General features: G+C 42.5%; 1 protein-coding gene across 3 annotated transcripts in view; it reads right to left on the bottom strand.

Annotated features, from left to right (window-relative positions):
- The window catches only part of RAPGEF5 (Rap guanine nucleotide exchange factor 5), a 218,107-nt gene that overhangs the window by 84,028 nt on the left and 106,149 nt on the right, over positions 1-27,930 (bottom strand). For all 3 annotated transcript variants that reach the window (XM_066354495.1, XM_066354496.1, XM_066354497.1), the window contains exon 9: positions 17,795-17,920. In XM_066354495.1, the coding sequence (XP_066210592.1) occupies positions 17,795-17,920 (126 nt within the window). The remainder of the gene's footprint in view (positions 1-17,794; positions 17,921-27,930) is intronic.

Below are 27,930 nucleotides of genomic sequence, written 5' to 3'. Positions count from 1 at the left end.
ACTCTCCTCTAGAGGCTGAAATCTCAAAACCGGGAGAAAATGAAGTTCAGTTGTTTCTGACACTTAAGTGTATTTAAAAATAAAAAGTCAAGAATTAGCGCATACTTTATGAGCCCTGGTCTTTGGGCGGGGCTCCCGATTATCTGCAAGGGAGCAGCCAGCATCCTGTAGCATCAGGAGGCCTGAAGTGTAAACGGGATAAAACACCAGCAGCGACAACTAACAAGGCCTAGTGTCAGCCGTGGTCACGGGGGGTGAAGCCACTGAACCCCACTGCCCCCTGCCACCCCTCTGTTTCAGGTACTGTGGTCATTTCATTCTGCTGGGACTCATCAGTTACACGCACTCGCCCAGGTTGCCGGGCCCAAGGAAACATAGGATGGGACGGGCAGCGCTGGGAGATCACCAGGACTTCCTTCTGGGAACTGAGGAGCCCAGGGGGAAGGGCACCGAGGGCACGGCCTCGGGCATACAGTATCCGACAGGGGCCAGCGGGGGCAGCTCAGAGAGGAGGGTGCCTGCGGATGCTAAGTTAGATCCTTCAGCAATTCCTACGATGTGGACTAAAAACGGGGAGAACACCTGGTCGATACTTCGAGCATGTGAGTTCCTCGGTCCTTGGCACCCATGCAGACTGTCTGTGAGACGTGTTTGCAACAAGTTCTGTCACACCGGGATTTGCAAAAAATGAGATGACTCAGTGCTGGGAAGAGCACTTACTTCCACCTTTCATGATCGGTGTATACTGGTGGCCTTAGGTATACAATTCATGTTACCTAAGACTTTTTTAAAAAACAATCTGGAATGTCACTTCCTAGGTGGTATGGAAACGACAATGTAAGTTTACAAAGAATTACCTTTTAGTTTCTAAGAATTCTCAAATCATTATGTATTAGTACGCATGTGTATGTGTGACAAACACACAGTTACTCTAAGGGAAATATCAGTACTGACACCTTCCCAAGCAGCCCAAAGAGGGAAAAAACACCTCTGCTACCTTATGACTCAAAGCCTCTATATTCTAGTAGCAGATATGCTTGTCACCTGGGGCTTGAATAATTCATGGTAGCAAGTTTGCAGAACCTTTAAAATCTGAATACCAAGAGGATGATATGGATTCTTAGAGCAGCACCTGATAGATGGCCCGGATGGTTCTCCTCCTAAATGCCTCTTACTGGGAACTTAGCTGTGTTAGGAAATGCCCCTGCTTAAGTAAAGGCTTAATTTATAAACTGAAGTTACTTGGAAAAAGTAACTTCTTAACTCTGAATGGATCTAAAAGAAGCATTCTTCAAATTTAAGATAATGATTTGAGAATTCTTAGAAACTAAAAGGTGGCCCTGGCCGGTTGGCTCAGAGGTAGAGCGTCGGCCTGGCGTGCGGGGGACCCGGGTTCAATTCCCGGCCAGGGCACACAGGAGAGGTGCCCATTTGCTTCTCCACCCCCCCTCCTTCCTCTCTGTCTCTCTCTTCCCCTCCCACAGCCAAGGCTCCATTGGAGCAAAGATGGCCTGGGCGCTGGGGATGGCTCCTTGGCCGCTGCCCCAGGCGCTAGAGTGGCTCTGGTCGCGGCAGAGCGATGCCCCGGAGGGGCAGAGCATCGCCCCCTGGTGGGCAGAGCATCGCCCCTGGTGGGCATGCCGGGTGGATCCCAGTCGGGCGCATGCAGGAGTCTGTCAGACTGTCTCTCCCCGTTTCCAGCTTCAGGAAAAAAAAAAAAAAAAAAAAAGAAACTAAAAGGAAATTCTTTGTAAACTTACATTGCCGTTTCTATACGACCTAGGAAGTGACATTCCAGATTTTTAAAAAAAAATCTTAGGTAACATGAAGTGAAGACAGTATTTGAAATTTGCTAGGGCAGTAGCTCTTAACCATCTCTCTCTCTCTCTAATGGTGTGTGAGGGACGGATGTTAATCAGCTTGATTGTAGCAATCATTTTATAATGCATAGGTATATCAAAACATCACATTATGCATCTTCAATATATATAATTTTATTTGTCAATCATACCTCAATAAAGCTAGAAAAAGTTTAAAATAAAATGTAAAGATAGGAAAAAATAAAATGCTTAGAAACTGCAAAGCCTTCAAGTCAAGGAACTCTATTAACTCTCAATCTCTCTTGTGTATTTGTAAGAGCACGTTCACCTGTGTGTGTCTGTGTGTGTGCATGCAAACATGCTGTGGGTCTGTGTGTACACACGTGAACGTGTGCAACTTCAGAGAGGGCAAAGCATTAATGAAAAGGGCAGCCTCAGTTCTTATGCAAGTAATGGAATGAAAAATTCCTAGTTACCATAGCAACTGCTAGATCGCACTGCCCAGGAGCATGGAGATACAAAGTATTTTAAGTAAACACTCTTGTTTTTTCATGTTTTGTACATTCCTTGATGCTTGGTCCCTGCAGTAACCATCTCAGAAACCTCAGTGCACCGTTTGCCACGAGGCTAGGGGAAAGGTAAGATCATGGCACTCTGTTGCACAGCCATGGAAAGTTTGTATTAAGATAGGTTAAGACAATTTAAAAATGCAATGAAGTACTGCTAACACTATTTCAGAGGCAAACAAAATTAGGAAACAGAAGAGAGGAGGTTATAAGAAAGCAAAATAAATTTGGTTGCATAGTAGTAGGTCTCTCTCCTCTTTTTCTGGGGTGAGGGATGGGTGTGATGGGAAAAAGAACAGACTGAAAAGACATGGAAGTTTTTAAGTCATAATGCAGTCCCCAAAAGTTCTCTTCTCCTGAGTATTCATGTGCTCTTCGGGCGGCAAAGAGGATGGAAATCTTCATTTACAAACCTGCCCAGGTAAGATCCTTGCTCCATAAACTGTGACTCACTGAAGTTTGAAAGTTTGTGTCTCTTCTTTACTAAGCATGAATTCTCCCAAAGGCTTGTTTACAGTTACAAACTGACTATCAGTGATGAACCACCTGCCTTTTCAGCTTGTCATTTCCAGGTTCATTTCCCAAGGCACAAAACCTTTCATTTAAAACTTTAAATCTCCAATGAACTAGAACCCTGGAGCTTGTACAATTTATATTTATGCAGATTTGGTCAGAGGGCTTAAACTTGGGAAACACTTCAAATAACCCACAATTGCCTTCTCCACCAGATTCAGGCCCACAAACATTACTGAAAGCCTAGGGCTAGACACTGAGGATAAAAGTTCAAATAAAGCCTGACCATCTGACCAGGCGGTGGCTCAGTAGATAGAGTATTGGAGTGGGACACAGAGGACCCAGGTTTGAAACACTGAGGTCTCTGTCTTGAGCACGGGCTCACCAGCTTGAGTGTGGGGTCATTGGCTTGAGCATAGAATCAGAGACATGACCCCATGGTTGCTGGCTGGAGCCCAAAGGGCACTGGCTTAAAGCCCAAGGTCGCTGGCTTGAGCCCAAGGTCACTGGCTTGAGCGAGGGGTCACTCGGTCTGCTGTAGCCCCCCAGTCAAGGCACACATTAGAAAGCAATCACTGAACAACTAGGGTGCCGCAATGAGGACTTGATGTTTCTCATCTCTTTTCCTTCTGTCTGTCTTTCTCTGTCTCTGTTGCAAAAAAAAAAGAAAAGAAAAGAAAAGAAAAAAGAAAACATGGGGACTGCCCTCAGAGAGCAAATTCTTTGTGAGAGAGACATGGGAGAGATATAAATTTGTAGGTGGGGAGGGGTCTGTTAATGAACTTAGCCAGAATAAATAACGAGGCCCCTTTCTTGCCATTTCTAAGAGTATAAGCCAGTAGGAGCAAACATTTATTTTTTTAGTTTGTCATTATTTGGGAGTTCCATATCTCCGTCTTCCTCAGGACATTCTGAACTCAGAAAAACAATTCCAAATATTTAATGACTTGACTTGAAATATGGCTTTATGACCCCGAGAGCAGAGATCCTTCCGGCTGGGTTTGCTAGATCAGCCTCGTATCAACACCACTTCACAAAGAGTCAATTTTTAGAAGTTCTATCCACAGGAGTATTTTTAGAACAGAAAAGAACAGAATGATTCTTGGCATTGATAGGCATATTAAAACCAGAGTAAAAACTCACAGCCTCCTGAGTAATCAATTGGTATCCACTTAACATAGCAATATTTTCCCAGAAAGTGTTCAACCCTTCAAAGTCTGGATGCTGCTGAGTTTGAGGAGGGTGGGTGGGTAGGGGGGTTCAATTTTAAGAAAGGAGCTTTAGAGCTAGAAGAAATCTTAGATCTTGAGTCATTTAACTTTATAAATAAGAAAGCTGAAGCTCAAAGAGATAATGTGACTCCCTGAATTTGTACTCTATAGATTGTATTTGGAGGATGTTTGTTAACAGAACTTCATTTCCTCTGGAATAAAGGGATTTTTTCATGCTTGTAACAAAATAGTAAATTAGCTGAAGAAATGTTTTGCAAGTGGTAGCTAATCGGGTAATCTTACTTTTACTTTATGAAAAGTGCAACTCTAGAAGAAAAAGAAGAAAATAAATAAAACTGAGTATTCGGCCAAAAAATTGGGCAGGGCTTTCTAATTTTAATCAACAGTTTCTAACTGAATCAACAGCTTTGCTCAAAAGTATATAAAAATAAGTAAGTAAGGAACAAAATGGGGAAAACTGTATGTAACAAACATGACAAAGATTTCCAGGTGGTCCCCAGGTTACGGACAAGATAGGTTCTGAAGGTTTGTTCTTAAGTTGAAATTGTATATAAGGTGAAACAGGTGCATCTACTTATTAAATGGAACTCAGATGTTTGTCTTAACATAGTATTTATTTTTACCTTTCTGTGCATATATATACATAAACATTTTAAATCTATAGAACCTATCTTGTTCATAATCCAGGGACTGCCTGTGTAGCTTTAATGTATATAAAACTGCAGATGTTAAATCAATAAGAAAAATCCCAATGGAAAAGTGGGCAAAGTAAGTAAATAGATTATTTACAGAAGTATGAATTAATAAAAATTGTAAATATTCAACTTCACTAGAAAAAGAAATGTAAATTTGAACAAACTAATACTTCCTCCCCTCATCAACCTGGCAAAAATACTAAGTTTCTTCTCCTAAGAATCATAATACTCGATGAGGGTGAAGGTGAGGGTGAGGGCATCACAAAACAAGTACTTTCCTGTGTTGCTAATAATGCAAGTGAAAACTGACACAGCTTCACGTAACGTAGTGAAGCAGAAAACATAAAGAGATGAACACAGTTCAGACCTGTAGGTAGTAATTACTCAGCTAGGAATTTATCCTTAAGAAACATAAACTTAGGTAAAGATGTGCCTGTAGAGATGTAGAGATGTGCCTGTCAGATCATTTATAACAACAAAATTTTGAAACCATGTCTGACCCCAGCTGAAGGGTGGTTAAGTAAAGCGTGCTAGGAAACATGAGGGCAGCCCCATCATACACATGCTGGGGAGGGCGGGGGAACTGTGCTTAGTAAGTTCTTCGTTTCTTCCTGGTAATTCCTTATGATTTTAAAACCCTCTACAAAAGGCATGAATTACTTTTACAATTAGTATAACAATTTTAAACAGAAAAACCTTCAACAGAAATGTAATATCAATTCCAGCAGGTTGACTGATACCTTGTTCTTCAACCTCTTCAGTAATGAAGCATTTTCAAAAAACAAATGTAATCATAAAACAGGTCAAGAACTATATGCAGTGTACTTTTAAAAAATATATATTTTGGGCCCTGGCCGGTTGGCTCAGTGGTAGAGCGTCGGCCTGGCGTGCAGGAGTCCCAGGTTCTATTCCCGGCCAGGGCACATAGGAGATGTGCCCATCTGCTTCTCCACCCCTCCCCCTCTCCTTCCTCTCTGTCTCTCTCTTCCCCTCCCGCAGCCAAGGCTCCATTGGAGCAAAAGATGGCCCGGGCACTGGGGATGTCTCCTTGGCCTCTGCCCCAGGTGCTAGAATGGCTCTGGCCACGACAGAGCGACGCCCCGGAGGGGCAGAGCATCGCCCCCTGGTGGGCGTGCTGGGTGGATCCTGGTCGGGCGCATGAGGGAGTTTGTCTGACTGCCTCCCTGTTTCCAGCTTCAGAAAAATATATAAAAATATATATATATTTTGTAGCTAGAAAATGGAAGGAGGGGAGAGGGTAAATGCCCAATGTCTTTAGATTTGAGATGGATGATCTTTGCCATTTATAACTTATGTCCTTACCTGGTCATCACCCAGGAAGTTAAAAAAAAATGATGCGTAATGCCTCATAGGAACACGAGGAAACAATTTCCTGGAAACATATACCTTATTCAAAGGGTAACCCCTTTCTTCTTCCGGGACCCCCTCCCAGGCCCCCTCCTCTGTCTGCCCCCTGCCTCCTCCTGTGCTGCCTTTGTTTTCTCATCCGTCCCCCCCCACCCCCCACCCCCACCAGGAGGGTGCCTTTGGGATTCAAATGAGATCTTGTTCACTTCTCTCTCTGTTCTAGGTTTGGTGATGCCTGGTTCACAGGTGCTCAACAAATGCCTTTCTCAAATGCAGAGAGGCAAGGATAACTTAATCTTAGCCAGATCTTTAAAAATAAAATGTGCTCTGTATATGAAAAGGAGAAGGCTCTCCTGAGATTAAAAATCATTTAGGCCCTCAACAAAGTCAGTTTTATGTGAAGTGGTTGAATGGCACGCCTGGTGGCAGCAAGCTAAATAGCTATCTGGTTGTCTTCCATCTTGACCCAGTGTGATGCTTTCTAATGATCTCTATGAGCTCGAACAGGGGACGCTGAGCTAAGCTGCAAAGGGTAGAGAAACCAAGTCTATCCCTGAGGACGATGCCGGCCTCTGTCTGAAGACCTCGGTGAAGTTCGGTTACGTGACCGAATTCCCCACATTTCATTCAGCTAAGGACACATTCAGCTCGCTATGGGTTTTCCAAAGGCCTATGCAACCCAACTGTTCATTCTAGGATCCCCAAGGCTGAGCCGTCCGCAGCCCGCTGTCCTGTGTCACTCGGAAGGAAAAGACACCATTCCTGGCTTTTCTATTCTGGATGGAAGACGTCTCGAAACTCAGGTTTGGGCCAAAAGGGGACCATCAGAACTCTCTCCCTACATTCTCCCCTGGAGGTCTGGAGTACCCAGATGTGGAACGGCAAAGTAGAAGTCCTAGCTAAGACACAAAACTGGCAAGGCGCAGAGGGTGGGGCCGCGGGGAATGAGCAGCTGCAGATGTTGACTATACCCAAGGCCACTCTGAGCTTTATTAATAAGGATTTTTCCAGGGTGTGGCGAACTTCTCTCAGGTCTGTGCAGATCTCCTGCATATGCCAAAATCATGAGTAATAATACCGAAGGACAGGAATTTGAGAATTACCGACTTGGGACGGAAATGGGATCTACTGAAAATTGAGATAAAGGTCAGCTTTGATTGTCAAATTGCAATGGAAATGGCATTTAATAGTCGGGCAGGTCGTGAACGGCCTCTGACCACAAACATCTGGCATTCAAAGCAGGGTCCTCCAAAGACAATCAGAACGTGGTTGGTGCTCTGCTGTGTTCCAAGGTTTCTTCCCTTGGGTTTTAAGGGTTAGTCCGAATTCTGTCTTATCCAAGGTCAAAATGCTCCCTTCATCACCTGGTTGGCTTATCCTTTAATCTCACACTTGCAGGTATAAGTAGCACTACCTGGGCCACGTGAGCTCCTGTCTCTACCACTTTATGTTCTGTAGTTTCTAAAATTTGAGCCACAGGGATTACTAGAGGAGATAGTGTTTTCTTCATAACTCCAATTACCCTCTCGGTTCCCCTGTTTTTAGAGTCACATCTCAGTATTGTTTCAACACGGAGATAATTTTTAGGTCTGTGCTCCCCTATGGGTGTTTAGTAAGAAGCACTGAATAATCCCATGTACTTTTTTGTTGGCAAAATAGTTTGTGCCTGCTTTCAGGAGAAGCTGTGCTAATTTTCTGGTGGAGTAATTGCTAAGAAGTAGGGGAGAAGCAGTCCACCAGAAACGTTTTATGGGGGCAAGGGTCGTTTCAATCAGGCTAGCCTTGCATTGGGGACTCACAAAACACAACTTCAGGAACACAAAGACACAAAAGCACCGAGTCTGAATGACAACTTTCTTTAACAAATCTGAGATTTGTTACTTTTGTTAATGGTTTTTTTTTGCTTCTGATTACAGATAATTTTCACTAGAAGAAAATTATCAGTGAAAATAGTTTTAAATATTTTCTTGGGCTTAACAACGAACTTCCAACAGAATTAATGGATTGTAGAGTATTTACTGCCCATTTTAGAGAAAACTCAGCATCCTTTTAAGCAGGTGCTAGTTTTTGAACAAAATGTCTTCTTACCCAAACAGTCAAGACACATGGCACCTAAAGTTCTTTCCAATGCCTCCGACTCGGAGGAAAATGTCAGGACGCTCAGATTGATTGCAAACAGCCCTCCTCCACATCACAACCCCCCAACTTGTAATAACAACAGGTTCGCTGAGCAGGGAGAAAGTGATAGCATCGGTCAACTATAAAATTCAGTTTGGGATGTTATTATGCGTTGCACCATTTGGGGGTCATTAGAATTCTTTATTCATAAGAGTATTAACACAGAGTTTGTTTCACCTCTATAAATCTGAGCCAAGAGAAGACCAGGAAAGGTTTAAAGAATCATCTATAAGAAGGAGACGCTCTCTCTCCTCTTTGGTTGCAAAGGACTCAAATTTTACCTGACACATTGCACCAGACCCCCACCTTTGCGGTCACCAAGATCTGAGCTGATGACTCACTCCATTTTCCTGAGCCTCCTCACAAATCTCTACCCCCAAGCCACTTCCTGCCATCTTAATTGTCTTATTATCACCATCATTCTCTCCCTGAGTGTGTTTCTTGGATCTCGAGGTGCTCCTAATCCTTTCTTCTGACTCAGCTTGCCCCAATCCAGCCCTGCCATTCCGGGATCCGGAACAAAGAGAACATTGACAGGTGTTTGTTCGAATTGCTAAACCTCGTTCACTCAATTATGCACAACTGCACCATAAAGGGACATGCGTGCCATATCTTAGTTCTCCATTTGTTAAATTATTATTGGAGGAAAATATTAGGAAAACAAAAAACAAAAACCTATTCCTATTCCGGGTAAACCAAAGCATTGACTTCTACAGACTAAAACAAGTCCTTTTTCCTTTAGTAATGAAGTGGACTTTTTTTTTTTTTTTTAATTAAGGACAAATTTTTACGTAATGACAAATAAGAACATGGACATGTTTTAAGTAAAATATGGGTATTTAATATGATTTATTAGAGAAATGTGTCCTGCACACTTGCCCACAGTCTGTTATGTTCTGATATTTTCAGCTCTCCTCTATTTTTGCTATCTTAAAACAACAGTTAGGGGTGCTGCATGCCAGATGGGATTTTTCCTTTCCGCCCACTTCTCACTGCAAGAGGAAAAAATGATTCTCTTCATCCCACATGGGGATCTTTTATACATTCATTTTCCTCATCTTTATGAACTGAAGTAATCGAATCACTCAGAAATCACCAAACTTTGGCTGAATCAATATGGGACAACTCTCATGCAGCAGAGTAAGTGTATTTAAAGTGAACATATATATATACTTGCGTGGTGTTTATTAACAGAAAGTATACATAGCGCATGCAAACAAATTCATGTCTACCAAAGCAGGACTGAATCGAAGGCAACCTTTTAAAGAAAATGATGATGTAGTAACATATTTCAGGATAAAGCTAATGGACTAGAACTGAGCTATAATTGGACAGTCTGTCTTCACAGGGGCTGCAGCTCAAGTCTCTGGGCTTGAGCCCCTCACAGCCCAGCCCTGATGCTGAGGCTGGTCGCCGCCTCATGCAGAAAGGACAGAGAGAACCAGGGAGAAGGCAAGTCCGAAGGAAAGTTCTGAGAGCAGTGAGCGTGACCGCTTCCTCTGCAAACCTGTTCGCACATCGCAGCGGAGGAATCTCGGACATGCGGGTCTAACCATCTCTCCTTCTCCTGAGTACTGAATTCCTCCCAAGCGCTGATCCTGCTCTTGGCACACCATTTGTGGCTAATGCTTTATGGCCCTGTCCTGCGGCCTCCGTGCCTCCCTCACCCGCCTGCCTCCTCCCTTGGCCCCAGCCCCCTGTGGCCCCGACATTTGGTTCTGCCTCTAAAACAGCGGTGCCCTCTCTGCATTAGGACCACACACGTCCTTCCCTCTGCCTGGAACGCCCAACCTTCCTCTCTTCTCCTGGGAACTCCTCCGACCCTCAGATTCCGTCTCTTCATCAGGGACCCATGCATGTTTCCCTGGGCCAGCTGAGCTCCTTAGCTTCCGTAGCACCCTGTACAACACCGCACAGGTGACTGTGACTCCAGCCTCTGCACTTCCCGCAGAGCGCTGGCGCCCTGAAGGCAGCGATGTATGGGGGGGGAGGGGCAGTACCAGGACCCAAGGCACATTGTAAGTCAGTCCCTGTGTCTCTCTACCCCTGGATAGCTCTTCATGCTCTGTCTCCAGCCTCCGCAGTACACACAGTCATGAAGAGCTGTCCATCTGTCCGTGAAGAACTGACCATCTTCTCTCTACATATTTGTCTTAAAGCGCCCATTATAAACCCAAGTGAAACGGAACCAGCAAAGATTTCTCGTGTTATCTGATCAGACAACAATCTGTAAGGTCATAAAATTGCTATATTAATTCAGATCAGGGCTTGATGAGGGAAGAGAAGAAAAGGATATATTGGGTCTGGAATGGGATCTACCAATGAGGAAGGCAAAGGCCAAAAAAAAAAAGACCCTATTTTTCAGTGTTTCACTTGGATGATTTCTCTACCATACTAGAGATGCTAGCGCCACCTTAATTCAACAAGACCTCACTAATCCCGGGAGCAGCAAGCATCTGGGCCGTAGAGAACACGAGATCGTTGGAGAACGTGAGTTTGATAAATCAAACTAACAGAGCCAACATTCCTTAATTGGGACTTTTAAAATAGACTTGGGTATTTTCAGAAAAACAAACAAAAAGCATAATGACAAATTCCTCCATCTTTAAAAATGCTGAAACTAAATGTTTAAAACGGTCGGGACTTGCAATGGGCTTCTTGTGAGACCTAAAAATACAGCGAATGAGCAGATGGCTCCACCGCACAGCACGGGCAGATCCCTGCCTCCACTGGCTGCCCGGCTGCCCTTTCTCCTGGAAAAAAACATTCACACACACACATGCGCACACACAACAGAATTCAAAGGATACACAAAGCGAACCAAACTTGTAAACCCTGCTTTTACAGAGCACGATTGAGGCATTTGTGAATCATGTTTGTGGAAGAGATGTCCCACCCTCCGAATGTCTGTGGAGTTATTTAAAACACTTCATTATATGCTCTCTTGAAGGGTGACTTGCTTCCATTTGTGAGTCCCCCCCCCCCCCCCCAGCTAGTTGTAAACTTCTTGGAGGCAAGAGCTATCTTCTATTACTTTTGTGTTACTCTGGTGGCTACAGTAATTCTGGTTTAAAAAGGGACTTTAAAATCACTCACTCAAGGAAGCTATTTCTTTTGAAAAGAAGCTTTAGTATCAAACCAACAGAAAGTCAGGATTTTATTATGAAGAAAAATAACATGGTTTCTACACAGCAATTTCTCAGTTTGTAGGCAGGCAATTTAACGTGTTAGGAAGTGCCCGTTACACCTCAATTCTGGCTTTCGACATTAACCAATGTCATAAGATTCTCATTGTCTTGAAGTTGTTTCTTGGTTAAATTAAATTACCGGTGAAGTTCAAATAAACCAAGATTGCTCTTAACTTTACTTGACTAGATAAATAATGCAAATTTGAAAATAGAATGATTAAAGTACCTCACCTTGTAGTATTTCATAGAGTAAAAAGAAGGCTTTCAGCTTACAGTTAGGCTTTTAAGTTTTTTAAACAAAGTCACAGACAAGGGGAAAGTTGGGAAAAGGCACAGACTAATTTTTAATATGTGAAGTAAGAGTGACAGCAGCCAGAACACTCCAGAACACCTCTACCCCAGCCACCCTTGAACCAGGACCCTTTGACGCAGGCAGAATTCCAGGATGAGGCTGCAGGAAACAGGACAGGAAATCTGGGTTGGGGTTGAGTGAGAGAGACCCTACCCTGGCAGCTGGCTGTGCCAAGAGTCAGTTTCAGAATGTGCAAAATCCCCTTCCCACCCGTATTTCATAAGTGAATGAGAAGAGGGGAAGGAAGTAGGGTGGGTCCCCAGGCTTAACAAAGGAGCTGAAGAAAGCGGGTGGGGCGAGGGAGGGAGACAGACAGGGTCCCTGGGAAAGGGCCGCTCAGTGGGTTTTCAATGTACATTTTATAGGGCCTCGTTTCTGCCGCTTGGAAATCAGGAACTCGCTTCAGGAGCTACTGTTAATGTTTCCACTCTACAGACTAATACACTGCACGGCATGAGAAACGTTTCAGGAAAAACAAGAGTTTTGGTTTTCTGGTAAATAGTGTGGTTATAGTCCCGAAAATAGGGCCAGTATCAAAATTAATATATTTTTGATACAGCTGTTTCACTGATAAAACGCAAACAGGTTTTCTTTTTTTTCTTCTTTTTTTTTTTTTTTTTTTGGTATTTTTCTGAAGTTGGAAACGGGGAGGCAGTCAGACAGACTCCCGCATGCGCCCGACCGGGATCCACCCGGCACGCCCACCAGGGGGCGATGCTCTGCCCATCTGGGGTGTCGCTCTGCCACAATCAGAGCCATTCTAGCGCCTGAGGCAGAGGCCACAGAGCCATCCTCAGCACCCAGGCAAACTTTGCTCCAATGGAGCCTTGGCTACGGGAGGGGAAGAGAGAGACAGAGAGGAAGGAGAGGGGGAGGGGTGGAGAAGCAGACGGGCACTTCTCCTGTGTGCCCTGGCCGGGAATCAAACCTGGAACTCCTGCACGCCAGGCTGATGCTCTACCACTGAGCCAACCAGCCAGGGCCGCAAACAGGTTTTCAAACCTGAGCTCCGATTCCTGCTAAGCAAGCACCTAAGCATTCCTTTTCCTTTACTCCTTCCCCACTACCAGCCCCGTTTTAATAAGTAATCCTTCTGTCTTTCCTGCAGGACTCTCCTCCTAATCGCTGAGCGATCATGGTTCTCGTCATCTTAGCTTCAGTCCTCCTCTCAGTCCTCCCTCCAGTGATGGCTGCTGAGAGGCCACCAAGCTTGAGTCTGCTCTTAGCCCAGCTCTGCTTAATAACCACCTGACTGGACTCCCTCAGTATAGGGGGTAGGAGCCCCACTATACAACTGCAAGGTTGACGCTACCAGTCATTCCAGACCCCCTACAAGATCAGCTTTAATAGAGGTATACTGAATGAATAAGTGAGCCGGAGTACACTAGAATAACAGTAGAGCAGCACTCACTCAGACTGTATGGTCAGGAGAGCGCCCCTAAAGTCACAATTAATTCTGAAGAAGGCATACATATCATTGTAGCAAATACCAAAGCTTTGGCCAAACACTCCAGTTTATTCTGGGGTTACCAGAGAGTCTCACTGATTAAGGTATTGTCAAGGTGTCTGGACTACGAAGAAGGTTCATGTAGTCGCATACTGTGAGCCATAACCACTATCTAACAGTTTGTTACTGAGATAAACACTGTGTGCCTTAAGTCTACCCCTATGTGTCAGAACATTCTTGTCTACCACTATACAAAAACCCTTAATAAAAATTCAAAAATTGCTTAATATAAAATAACACACACACACACCCTACCGTTTATCAAAGTCTGCCAATTTCACCACCTACAAGGCTCCCAACATCTATAGCCTTCTTAATTCCCATAGCTACCTCCCTGGTTTAGGCTTAAATCTCTCAACTGACTCACCAGAATAGCTTTCTAAGGGCTCCCTCCAATATTGTCCTCTTCCCCGCTCAACTTTTCCCCTAAAGAAATGCAACAGTGATCCTACGGAAGACATCTGATTATGCCACTTCCCATCTCAGATGGATTTCTTTCGCCAGAAAAGCAAGTCTAAACTCCTCAGGGTGGCTTACCGGGTGTTTCACAACTGAATGCTAACCTACAGCCCACTGCCTTCATTCCCCATGACTCATCCAGTGCTCGAGTCATGTGTCTTCCTGCTGGTCCCTCTGCTGAAAACACTCTTCCCGCCCTGCTCTTCCGTGATCATTGGTCATCCTTCAAGGACAAGCTCAAAAGCCCCCATCTGGTAACACATGCCCCCTCCTCTACTGATAGAATCATAAAATTGAGACGAGAAAATAGAATGCCTATGTAAGAGGTAGTTTATAAAAAAAGAATTAATGACCAAATGTTAATCTCACTATTAACATTTAGAAGAAAGAGCCAATTTCGGTCCCCTTCTTGAAGTTCTCACATAGTTTTCAACACTTAAGAATAAGTGCTGGGTATTTTTGCCTACAGCTAGTTCAGAGAAAATAGGAAAACCAAGTGCTTCCTGAGAAACTTGTGATAATTATACATTTAACTTTTCCTTCAGTTCAGAAATACCTTGGCAAAAGCACAGAGGGGAGTGTTTCTCTAATTGCATGCATTTATAACGATGGCATTTACCAGTTTAAGCAACTATTAGAAATACCTACTCAGAAAGCTCTGAGCCCCTTCAATTTGTAACAAGGCATATTGGCAACAAAAGCTTTATTCTATCAAATTCAGGTCTTTCTCTAAGCAGTATCACTTTCTCAGTTTGGCACATACGTATGAAAAGGTATGTGGCATTCTAGAACGGCAGGAGCAATGCAGTTTAGTAAAGAGAATGACTTGACTTGGATTGTAACTCGAATTTCACCACTGTCTTCTAAAGCAGCGTCGGTCCAGGAAAAATGGTAGATGATGAGGTAGATGAAGTATTTTCAAAACATAAAAAGAAGGAAATCCATATGTCACTCCAGGGTTTGGCCATTATTGCTATTGTTATAACAAGAAGAGGAAACTGCAGGCCTAGGTTTACATTAAGTGAACTGGAGCTTCCTCTGTACATGCTGTGTGTTATTACTGAGAGTTCATGAGTAAAAGCGGATGATGGCTACTGAAAAGAACGCAAGGGCAGGAAAAATGAAAATGCCGCACCAACTTCCCAAACGTGGGGAACTCAATGTGCGGCACAGGCATCGATATGTCGAATGCTTAAAATACTGTAGAAAATAGTACTCTAACCTACCAGATGGTCTTCATTCCTAATAAATTATCATAAAAAGTAAAAACATCTAGTATCACATAACCCATTTAGTGGAGCACCCAATTAATATCAGCCTTGAATATGAAAGCAATCTAAGTACCCATCAATAGATGATTGGATAAAGACAATATGGTTCCTATATACAGTGGAATATTAGTCAGTCATTAAAAGAAAAATGAAATCCTACCATTTGCAATAGCTTGGATGGACACAGGGGGGTATTGTGCTAAGTGACATAAGTCAGACAGAGAAAGACAAGTCCCATATGATTTCACGTATATGTGGAATCTAATGAACAAAATAAACAAACAAAACAGGAACAGACTCACAGATACAGAGAAGAAACTGATGGTGGCCAGAAGGGGGCGGGGTTGGGAACTGGATGAAAAAGGTGAAGGGATAAAGAAGTACAAATAGGAAGTTACAGAACAGTCATAGGGATGTTAGGTACAGCTTAGGGAATACAGTCAATAACATTGTGATAACTATGTGTGGTGTCAGGTGGAGGTCACTTTTTAAATTCTATAAATGTCTAAGCACTATGCTATCACACCTGAAACTAACATGAAGTAGGATTGAATATCAACTATAAAACTAAAAACATTTAAAAATAAAGGAAAAAATAGCATTGAGGGTTGATCAGTTCCACTGGTGCCACTCTTTAGGAAGGAGGTCGCAGAGAATGCCTGGGTTTATATTTATCACGAAGGAAGAATAATCCTCACTGTTCCTTACTTTCAGCCTCAGGAGGAAAAAAGTCTGCATAGAAAAGGCCACAATTCCAGTGTTTATTCATACACCACCGTTCCTCTCAGAAGCACAAACACTTCAGAACTGTTAATACATCCATGTTACGACATGCAAGAAGTAAGGAAATTATAGTGCTCCCATTTTACAATCTTAAAATGAAGGTTGGAAGATGATAGAGTAGATAACATAAGCAAAGTTACAAACCTCCTACCACTAAATTCCTGTCTCATGTTAAAAGTCTTTACAAGCATTGGCACCAAGTTCAGATCTCTATTATTATACACTTGGAGGGTATTATATTCTCATTAGCTATAACTATAGCATTCTGAATTGAACGAACTATAAGTCAAAGGCAGCACAGGTACCTTTTAAATAAGCATAAAGTTGTTTGTGGCTTAAGGCTGATGATGTCTAACCTTGGTGAAGTGATACTCTACTGTCATCTTGATTTTAAAAGATCTTGCCCTACGTTCAGCTTGTCACTGGTCCGTTGAGTCGAATATGTAATGCATGGTAAAATATATCATTCATTTTATGGAACACTTGGAAAGAAAAATGCCCACCCCTAAACTAGAACACGTCTTCATATCATCAATCATTAAGACTCATCCTGATTTCAGGCATCCTGAAAGGTGGGGGAAATGAGCATCTTGAAATCAATAAAATATAGTATATAAAACTGCTGCTCTCTCAACTAAAATGAATCAAAAGGAATATTGTTTTGAAAAAAAATTAAGCCATAGGATGGGATATTAAATATGCTAAGGTCGTGGTGGGGGTTAGGAGTCAGTCTTTGATATTATCAACCTTCAGGGTGCTTTTAACAACTTAAAGAAGTCCCTAAACTATTCAATAGTACCAAGCAAAGTGAAGGCTCCTGAGACCTCCACTTGTAAAGTCAATGGTCTCCCCGGAAACAGTTAAGTAACAAGGTTTGGAAATTGCTGAATTATTCTGCCCCTTGAGACACCAATTGCTATGACTCGATGTTACGCGGTGAGAGAAGCGTTATGTGACTGAACTGAACAGCCTGCTAGCCTGGAACACCCTCCTCGCCTGCTCAGTGGAACCCTGGCACTGGCACTGATGGCCTGGGAGCACGGAAAAGCACGAAGCACTTCTTCCCCCTTGGAAAGGGTTGGAAATAAAACTCCAAGGAAAAAATCAAGTCAGAGAAAGCCGTGTTTATAAGCACAGAGGAATTTTCCCCATCGTGAGCAACCCTGGCTAGCTCAGCTCGAACAGGGAAGTCTTAAAAACAACAGCAGAAGTCAACAGACAACAATGTGCAGCAGAAGAGAGTGGTCGCATTGTCTTCCCGGCATGACGGCAGCGGCCTCAGTTCTGAGGCTCAGGCTGAATAGCCGCTTTCAGGGGAACCGAGCACGGCGCCCCTTTCCTCCAGTTTAACAACATCCGAACAATATAGCTCTTGTTGGAACACAAACCTTCAGAAGACATGGGGAAAACTCCCTTCTGACTCTCCCGCTCGGTGAGAGCATCTATAATCTGTTCTCCTGTTCTTAGGACACTGGAACCAACCTTGTACTAACCATAAAAAGTACACGTTCTTTCAAAATTCATATTCCATCAACCTTCTGATAGGATGAAACTCCCAAAGTCAAACTTGAAAGCCAACAAATCCAGACCCTAAACGGACATGCATTCATAGTTGCTAACATGTGCTTTTATATTCTACATGACTGACTTTTGAGAAGAGTTCTCTTATAAAGCTAAGGTCACAAACCACTGGCTTTCAGCTGTCATTTTTGCTAAGGAGGATGCTTTCAGGGAAGAAAAAACAAAAGCAAAACCAAACCTTAAAGAATTTAAAATAGAAAAGTCCTTCTTTCAAGCATGCAACCAGACAGGAACATTTTCCACCCCTTCAAACCCACACCCTGAAGAAGAAAAGGGCTTACGCGTTCAGATTTCTCCTGTTCTTTTTTGTCCGTCTGCAAAAACTGACAGTTTTCTCTCGCCAGCTTCTGGACCAGTTCAATCCGTCCGATGTCATCTCTCTCCTGAAGTTTGCACATCACCCCCGCCTTCAGAGTTGGGGAGAAAGCGAAGATATACTTAAACCCACAGTCCCAGGACATGACACCGCCGCAAAGTTCACTTTATACTAAACTCATCTTCTCTGTCCCTTGGATTAAATCATGGTCTTGGTAAAGCACTTGGCCTTTCCCAAGTTGCAGTTGTATTATTTTAAATCTAGGAATGCCGCACTGAAAAAGTTGAGATTATTGATCGGTCTGCTTTTAAGAGAGCCAAGGGCAGAGCCAACTAAATCGTTTGCTACCAACGTGAGCTCCTGATAGCCTCTATTTGTCCCTGACAGCCTGTTTCCTGTTACATAAGCAAAGCCCAGCAAGAAGGTTAAAAACTCATGGGAAAGTTAGCCAGGAACCACTCCGGCAAAAAGGGCGAAGTGATAGAGTTCTAAAAATAACGGGACACAGCCTCCTAGTTCTTTAGCTCCACCAGATCATTCCACGTACAAATACACAGTTAACAAGATCACAAGGTTTGCACACACACACACACACACACACCCCGCCACACACACACACAACTGGAAAGTTACTATGGGTCATTATTAGCAAAATACCTCCAATGTTGCATAAAATATAGTGGAAATGTTTATTAAAAATAAGCTGGACAAAAAAAGGCTTGCCATGTCAACAGGGTTTAGAAATGATTCATAAAACATCATAGTTTTTAGTAGGTCAAAGTACCTAAGTAATCACAGTATGAAGGAGGAGTCTAGTCTAGAACTTTGATGAAGCAAAAAAATATATTCATTATAACTCAAGTTCTGAACTGTTTCAGCTCAAATTCTCTCAAAAATGGTTCATACTGATCAGGACTTGATCTAATAAAATAATCTAAAGTTCCTCTTAGCAGGAACAGTCAAAACTATGGAATTTTTGTTTTACTCAACACAACCTACAGGATTTAAATGACCTCAGCAACATAACCAAATATGAAAAAGGGGCCAGAACTGATCATAACTCCATGGTGTTAACAACTGGGGCTGAGATACCCATTTTGTTGAATGGGTATCAGAGAAACGGGACCACACATGCAAAGCAACCACTAAATCTCTATTCCCAGGGGCAAGGGCACCTACTTATCTAGCAGTTTCTCCAACAACTAGGAAGGAAACAAAAAAAAAAATCCGTGAAGTGGCCCAAATCGCCAACTCCCAGAGGAGGGCAAATAGAATTCTTCCATCCAAGTCGGAGATTTATTTTTATATCATTCGTCACAAGAGGTTCTCCACTTCCTTCCCAAGGTTCCCTTGGACAGACATCTCAGTTTATCTTAAGACAGCCTGTGTACTCTGGAGAGCCACACTGTTGGAAAGTCCCTGTCACACGAGACAAAACTCTGAAATGGCTGAGCTTCAACTCATGCTGCCTTTGAAAGCAACTGAAACTTTATTTCTTATTCAATATGACAATCTTTCTTTTTTTTTAGAATTTATTGATTTTTTAGAGAGAGGACAGAGGGACAGAGAGAGAGAAAGAGGGGAAGAGAGAGAGAGAAAGAGGGAGGAGAAGCAAGTAGGAAGCATCTACTCGTAGTAGTTGCTTCCTGTATGTGCCTTGATTGGGCAAGCCCAGGGATTCGAACTGGTGACCTCAGCATTCCAGGCTGACGTTTTATCCACTGCACCAACACAGGTCAGACATGACAATCTTTCAAATATTTAAACACCAATATTTATGACAGCTTCCTTTTAGCATTTCCTACAGATACCCTCAGCTCTCTATTTTACTTATTCATTCATTCATTCTTTCATTCACTCAATAGATTTTATTTGAGCAACAATCATGTGCCAAGATCTACTGTAGGTTCTAGGGATATAGTAGTGAACAACAGTAACTACACAAAACAAAGCCGCCCACCCATGTTACTGAGCTTACATTCAGTAAGCAATGTGGATTACATAACATACAGATGTGAGAGAGCAGAGGGTAATGTATGATAGGCAGGAAAACACAGCGAGGTAAAGGGGCAAAGACACGATTTGAAGATTCAGATAGAAATGTCAGGGTAGGATTCTGTAGTAAGATAACATTTGAATGGAGACCTTGACTATTTTTTTTGTTTCTGTGGAAACATGAGTAGTTTTTTTTTTTTTTTTTTTTACAGAGACAGAGAGTCAGAGAGAGGGGTAGACAGGGACAGACAGACAGGAACGGAGAGATGAGAAGCATCAATCATCAGTTTTTCGTCACGCATTGCGACACTTTAGTTGTTCATTGATTGCTTTCTCATATGTGCCTTGACTGCGGGCCTTCAGCAGACCGAGTAACCCCTTGCAGAGCCAGCGACCTTGGGTCCAAGCTGGTGAGCTTTGCTCAAACCAGATGAGCCCGCGCTCAAGCTGGCAACCTCGGGGTCTCAAACCTGGGTCCTCGGCATCCCAGTCCGACGCTCTATCCACTGCGTCACTTGCCTGGTCAGGCGAAACATGAGTTTTTAAGTAACTCTAAACATTCTTCATATTATATGCTTAGGATTCTAAATACAGACTTTTCTATCCTAGAAAAAAAATATATATATACTTTTTGATTCAAACCTGATATTTGGGTGCACAAATTATGTATTTAAAACATAAAATGCTATTACTCTTAAAAGTCGGTTTCAGATTGACTCCATTGTTTCGTATTTACAATAAAACCATCTTATACTGCATGGATATAAGACAATACATCCTGGATCCGTTCAGGAAGGCAGTCCTCTTTGGAAGGACACCATTAAAACAATATGTTTTCGTGGGATCCCTCTCAAAGCTCCATAATTTAGTGATTTAATTAAAAAAAAAAGATGAATTTATTAATATACTTGCGGAGTTTTGTTATGGCAGGAGAGGCAAGATAAATCACAGGTCTCTATCTAGGCTTTTGCATTCCTGGCCTACTTAATTTATTGATGTGAAATTAATTATAAACAGTTTACCTAACACCACCAGGCCAGAAAAAAAAAAAGAATAAAATGATTAATGTGTTGTTAGAAGAGCCTTCTTCTTATTTTAAGGTCTGCTTTGAAAAAAAAAAAAAATCAGGGTAATATATAGTTAAAGCTATGTCTATGATTTTCAGGATTTGAGAAGAGAAATGTTATGAATGTAAATGAAAAAGTCTGTTTCCTTTATAAATGGGGTCATAAAAATAGCGGGTTCATTTTTCAGTGGGAAAGTGAAACGTGGCCGGGATTCCCAGAGGAAAAGCTACAGCGATGAATGAGCCACCTTTACGACAGGAGGGGAGAGAGCACAGTTCTATGCATAAAGCACTTTCTGCACTATTGTAACTTTAAAAGTCACTTAGGGAAAAACAATCATGCAATAAATGCCGTCGAGGGAAAATCGAGGATGAAAGAGTCCACCTCGTATGAAGCACTTCTACAATTACAGAAGGCTCGTCAGTGCACATTTAGGGTATGCCCACAAATTCTTATTACTACACAATAGATTCATTCCTTTCAAAATGAAATCTTGAATAGAAATTCATAAAATAATTGTTTTGGCCACTTTAATTAAACAGAAAATCCAAATGGCAGAATAAAACACTGATGGGTTGGGCTGGTGTATTATTACTTGACTCAATTGTCTGTTAACTATTTCCAACACAGAAAATATTAAGAATTCTTTCTAGGAAAATTCAGAAGACAACAACAATAATAATAATCACAACAACAATTAATATTATTATGATTGTATTAGGGCAGCAAATATTTATTTTCTCAAATTCCTTCAGAGGAAGAAAGAAACCTAAGAAAAAATTTCTTTCTGAATGTGATAGAAAGATACACGCTTTAAAAACCGCGGAAGGATCAAGAAGCGCTCACAGTGGAATCGCATTTGATAGAAAGTGTGATGGCAAAGGCACGTTGACTAGTGCCCAGGGCAGGGGTCCCCAAACTTTTTACACAGGGAGCCAGTTCACTGTTCCTCAGACCGTTGGAGGGCCGGACTATAAAAAAAAACAACTATGAATAAATCCCTATGCACACTGCACATATCTTATTTTAAAGTAAAAAAACAAAATGGGAACAAATACAATATTTAAAATAAAGAACAAGTAAATTTAAATCAACAAACTGACCAGTATTTCAATGGGAACTATGGGTCTGCTTTTGACTAATGAGATGGTCAATGTCCGGTTCCATATTTGTCACTGCTAGCCATAACAAGTGATATGATGCACTTCCGGAGCCGTGACGCATGCTTCCCGTGTCACTGGAAGTAGTACTGTACGTGAGCGGCACTGCCACATACGGTACTCTAGCGTCCGCATCCTGTGCTCCTTTCACTGACCCACCAATGAAAGAGGTGCCCCTTCTGGAAGTACGGCAGGGGCCGGATAAATGGCCTCAGAGGGCCACATGTGGCCCGCGGGCCGTAGTTTGGGGACCCCTGGCCCAGGGTATCACTAGTACCGGCCTCCACCACCATGCTGGGCCACCTTCAGGGCCTGAGAAACCACTCAGACCCCAGTCCCTCACTGTACAGGTGAAACAATGCCAGTTCAGGGCGGTTCATCCCTCTGGCCCTCCTCCTCTGTGGACGTGCTTGCGTTAGTCCACCACGCTGGTCGGAGAGACACCTCCTATCCAATCACTATGCAACAACTGGGTCCTGCCAGAGCACGCCCGGCGCCGGGAAGAAGGCAGACGCCGGACTTACATGGAACTGTTTATGATTTCCCTCAATTATTTTCTTAATCTACTATACTCATATGATTTTCTCTTCTGATGAAACTAGATATATATCTACATAATGATGAATTCCCTACATGAAATGAAATATATATTTACATAATTGATGAAGTAAGGGGTTCATTCCTTACAGGTCTTTGATTTCTTGAACTTTCAGACTAGAATAGGGAGGTCACCAATAGTTTCTCTGGTTTTGACCTGCGAGAAATTACAGCGCAATCTGCATATTTTATTGACCACACTGCTAAGCAGGGCAGCAAAGTTGACAGATAATATAGAAGTATAAAAAGAGAATAAGCAAATTCTAGTAAATTCTAACATAAAGGATTTAAAAGGATTATCTGTTTTTTTATGACACCTATCACAGCCTTAAATAAGAGCTTTCTTCAGTCTACTAAGAAAAGTCACACTTTGGCTACTGATACATGTTAATTAATTTGTATAATTAACAGCACCATAACATTTAAAATATGATAATTGATTTCAATGGGGGGATAGGGGACAATGAAATAATGACTGAATCCAGTGGTCAGTGGCCACCTGAGTATGAGTGAGAATCTCCAAAGTTCAACACGTTATAAATTACTCATTGAAGATCTCATCAGAACCCTTACACTACAACCTGTCAACAAGTCTATGCATTTTGATGAAGCTTCTTTAATCTTTATATCTATATAAAGAGTTAGAATGAGTCAAGGGTCTAGAATGTTTATGTGAAGATACCACCATAGTAGATAGAACGTGCTACTGCAGCCCAGCTGCATTAGATACCTTAAGGCAGTGGTTCTCAAAGAGTGTGCCAGGGCGCACTGCTGTGCCCTAGAAGATTTCCAGGTGCGCCCTATGGTATTCCAGAGAAATATGTGTCTGTGGGGGACCAAAAAACCAACAGGGTTTTTGGAGTTTAGATTTTTGGGGGACAGAGGTGTGGGGAATTGGCTGTAAGCTGACAGTCTGCCCAACCCCCCACCTCACTTGCCTGATTAGGTTGCAAAAGGCTGTTAAGCTGTGGTGCAGGATTGTTTACACTACCTCCCATGTTCCCCAGAAAGACTGGAGGCAAGTTTCTTCTATCCTTTGTTTGGTGTAAAGTTAAGATGATATGTATGGTGGGGGTTTTCTGCACTCAACACAAGCGTAAAAAGAGAGGAATTCTTCAATGTATTGATGAGGAAATGAGAGTTTGCCTTTCAAATATATGCCCAAACATTGAAGAAATCGCTAGGACACCATCAGGCTCATGTTTCTCATAAACACAAGAATGAAAAAATTTAACACATTCGTGCTGGGACCTGCCGAATTTACTAAATCTTACTAAGAATGTATCTCTCTATATATAAAAAGATAACTGTTTTGATCATTTTTTTTTACTTTTTACCCCTTTTTTATGAATTCTAAAAAGCATAACTCAAAAAATATAACATAAAAATGTTTTTTAATGTCAGAATAAATTTAATTTTGTCATAGTTATTTCATTTAATTACCATAAAAGCACACTTGGACTTTATATATTTTTCTTTAATATTTGACTTAATTATTATAACATATTTCTCAAAAATTTGTATATAGTGCGCCTACAATTATTTGTAGGATTTTAAATGCGTCCTGACTTCAAAAGGTTTGAGAACCACTGCCTTAAGGATTCAAGCCAAAAAAGCGATGTGACAGATGACCGTGATGAAAATGCTAACTCATAAGGCTAACATTTTCTGAGCACTACACGCCAGCCACCGATCTAACTACTTCATATATACCCATTTAATCTTCAAAACAACCCAGCAAATCGCCCCATTTTACAGGTGTTAGAGAGGCAGTTTGGGACAGTGGTTAAAAGCAGGGATGCTGGAGCCAGGCTGCCTTGGTTTGATTCCTGACCCCACCATAGACCAGCTCATCTGTAAAGTGGTGAGAGTCATATTACCGGCCTCGGTGGGCCTTGTAGAGTTGGCTGGGAGGTTTAAGCACATTAACAAAACAAAGAGCTTAGAAGAGTGCCCGCTGCAAATGAAGTGCTGCTCACCTAAGTGTCAACCCTCAACGCCATTACAGAAAAGGACTGTGTGGAGTCACCTGCCCGAGGCTGCTGCGGCACAGCCAGGAGAAGAACCCAGGCCGCCTCTCCTGGGTGCCGCCTGACATTTACCGAAACTCCCCTGCCAGCACGGCAGGACTGCTTCATGGCACTGCATCCAAACTCATGACAACTTCATAACGTCTCCACTCTCCAGAGATGAAAACCGAGCATGCTCATCACTGCCTAGCGCCACGGGGACACTTTGGTGACAAAGACACAGATGCTACCCTACGGGAACTCACAGGGTGAGAGACAGAAGGAACTTCCCTACAGGCACCAGCTACGAGGAAGAGGCCCCGGAGGCAAACCGCACTCTGCCCGCACTCTGCTCTCCTCTGCTCATCGCCGCGTGAAAACAGCGAGTCTCACAAGTAGAAAAGATTTTTTTTTTAGTGAGAAAAGGAACCAGCACATCAGGGCAGGACTGGACGTTCCCGGCGGCTGGGAAATCCGTGCACAAGGCCAGTTTCCCTGGGGTCAGTGATGGTCTCCCCCCTTCCTACGCCCGGAGTGTACAGCAGCCTAGGGGCATTTTCTCTCATGGTGACATATTTCATCACATATGGGCAAGGAGTGAAAAATTTCCACTTAACTTGTCTAAACTGGGCTCTGGAGAGAAGACTGCAATTGTGTGAACTAAGACAGCGCCTGGTATTTAGGTGCTTGATCGATTATATGTACACGCATCAAAATGTCAAATTAATAAAAGTGCACACACGTATACACAGCCGTCAGCACACACGGACATCTATTTCTAATTCTGCCTAGACCACTGATGGTAAAACTCGGCAAGTTTTCATTAAGCTCACGTTACACGGCTTGGGCTACCGATAGTCCTACCCAGAGCGTCAAACCTGCGGAATTAAACCAAGTAAACCCGTTTGGGGTGCGTCTTCTGCAGCAGCAAAGCCGTCTCAGACGCACCAGAGGTGCAGCTGCCTCCTTCCCACGCAGCCTAGGCCTATGACACCCATCGCTACGCATCCCAGTGAGCTTAACTCATGACTTTCAAGCCTAAACAGAATCTGTGCCTGATCTAATTATGGATTCACTGGTTTCTGACTGGTTTCCTGATTCCATTCTTCTGTACGTCCTGAGTGATTATGACAATCACAAAGTCTCGAAGAGCAAGGTCTGTGTATCCTTTGGGAATGCACCAAGAAATAAAACCGCATCAAGACAGACCTTTGCCCACAGAATTAGTTCAAAACAAAGAGGAATGATTTAAGTTCAGAAACACCTGCCCCACGAATAACGTACCGATTTAAGAAAACTTCAAAAAAGGAATCCCTGCCCAGGTTTGCCTCAAAGCCTGACGTGTAATTTCAGTATGAACTGTGGACCACAGCAGTTTGAATACTACCAGAGCAAAATAATTCCGAACGATTCTTTATGTGACCTTATGAACATTATAACCTGTGCAACCTGGGCTGAAAAACCTAATGCGATTATTCTGAATGGTTTGAGAACTTTAATGGTGAAGTGGAATGGGTCAACCATGCTAGGAGTCTTTTCTTTAGCTTTATTGACTTACCCTTAATATGTAAGAAACCTACACATATTTAACATAGACATCTTGATGAGCTTGAATACATGTGATACAGTGATACCGTTGCCATATCCTTACAGGCAATTTCCTCTACAGGGTCTAGTACAGGCATGGCCAACATACAGCCCGTGGGCTGGATGCGGCCCGTGTAATGAGTTTATGCAGCCCGCGATTAAATTTTTAATATTCTCTGCACGACGCACTGTGGAAATGAAATAAGTGGTACTTTTAAATCATTATATAAACTACGATATCTAACCATTGTACAACAATGAAAGTTAAAATCTCAGCTACTCAGAAGTGGAAGCGTCTTTGATTATTGGAAATCGAGATATTTAAGAAGATAGTGATACGCGGAAAAGAATTCCGCGTGTGACTAATCTAGGGTTAACTTCCAATCATTGGTTGAATGGATTCGCGATACTTCTTTATTTTTAAAAAAAATCACATTATAAAGATTTACAACTTTTGTACTAGTCTGTGCAATTTTTATAAGCAAATGAATAATGGAGAATATGGAAATTTTTTTTTTTTGGAAAATACGGGAATTTAAAAACCTTGCCAAAGAATATTTAGTAATCTTCAGCTCAACTTATATTTATGAACAAACTTTTTCTTTAATGAATCTAAATAAAAGTAGAACAAGATCAAGATTGAATGATTTACATTTAGAGGCTGTGTTAAGAATAGCTACTACAAGTATAGAGCCAGATATTAAAAAAATAATAGGCGATGCAAAGCACCTCAAAAACATTAGTTTTTTTGTTAATTTGTTATACTAAATTACTTACATTTATTCATAAACAAATTACATAATAAAATTTTGTTGACTTAAACGAATCGTTTTTGTATTTAACATTTTTAAATTTTAATATTTCCTCCAGCCTGTGAAAATAGTTTTCTTTCTAATCTGGCCCCGGGGGGGCAAAAACTGTTGGCCACGCCTGCCTGGTCTAGTAGAACAGAGCCACACCCTGCGGTGAGGGCTCACGTGTTTGCAGTGTCTCCAGCCCTGTCCACCCGAGTATAGAGTCTGTCAGATCTCTCTGCTGCGGTAGATCAGCCCACCGCTTTGTACCTGCCCCAGTCAATTTCCAAGTAGCAGACTCGCCAGGGCCTCCTCCTCTCCTGTTCTCAAACACAATCCAATCCAATGGCTTGTTCATTTCACATACTTTCCTTTTCAATCCTCACAGCTATCCTATCAGGTAGGTTTATAGATGAGTCATCTAAAATTCCAAAAGGTTACGAAACCAGCTTAAGATAGCTAGCTGTTTCGCTATGTCACACAATGCTATTGCGGGGGTCAAAGGGAGGTGGAATTCTGAGGAGGAGAGTTGGATTATTGGGGACATGCAAAAGAATGTCACCTGCTCTTCTTCTCTTCCTGCTGTCCCCACTACAAACCTTTAAAAGCTCTGCTTTTACATCAAGTTAACAGCTGATAGCAGCACTAGGGTGTCCAAGTGTTTATGCTGCAATAGTATTTGGAGGTAAGTTGCTACCAAGAGGATGCCCATGCCATGCTAGGGGGGTGGGCACGGAATCTGGCGGAGGAGGCATGGCCTCGATCTGCCCGGCCAGGCCCCGGCTGTGCGGTCACCCGAGTGTCCCCACTGTGTCCAGGGCATGGTCTCCCACCGGAAGGGTGCTCTCTCCTGGGTCTTCGCTTGCTTTCCTAGCTTTCTCTGGGAAGTGAA

The sequence above is a fragment of the Saccopteryx leptura genome, chromosome 12 (assembly GCF_036850995.1).
Source record: "Saccopteryx leptura isolate mSacLep1 chromosome 12, mSacLep1_pri_phased_curated, whole genome shotgun sequence".
NCBI classification, from domain to species: domain Eukaryota; kingdom Metazoa; phylum Chordata; class Mammalia; order Chiroptera; family Emballonuridae; genus Saccopteryx; species Saccopteryx leptura.
The sequence above is the reverse complement of the archived record's forward strand: the minus strand, read 5'-3'. Positions and strand labels throughout refer to the sequence as shown.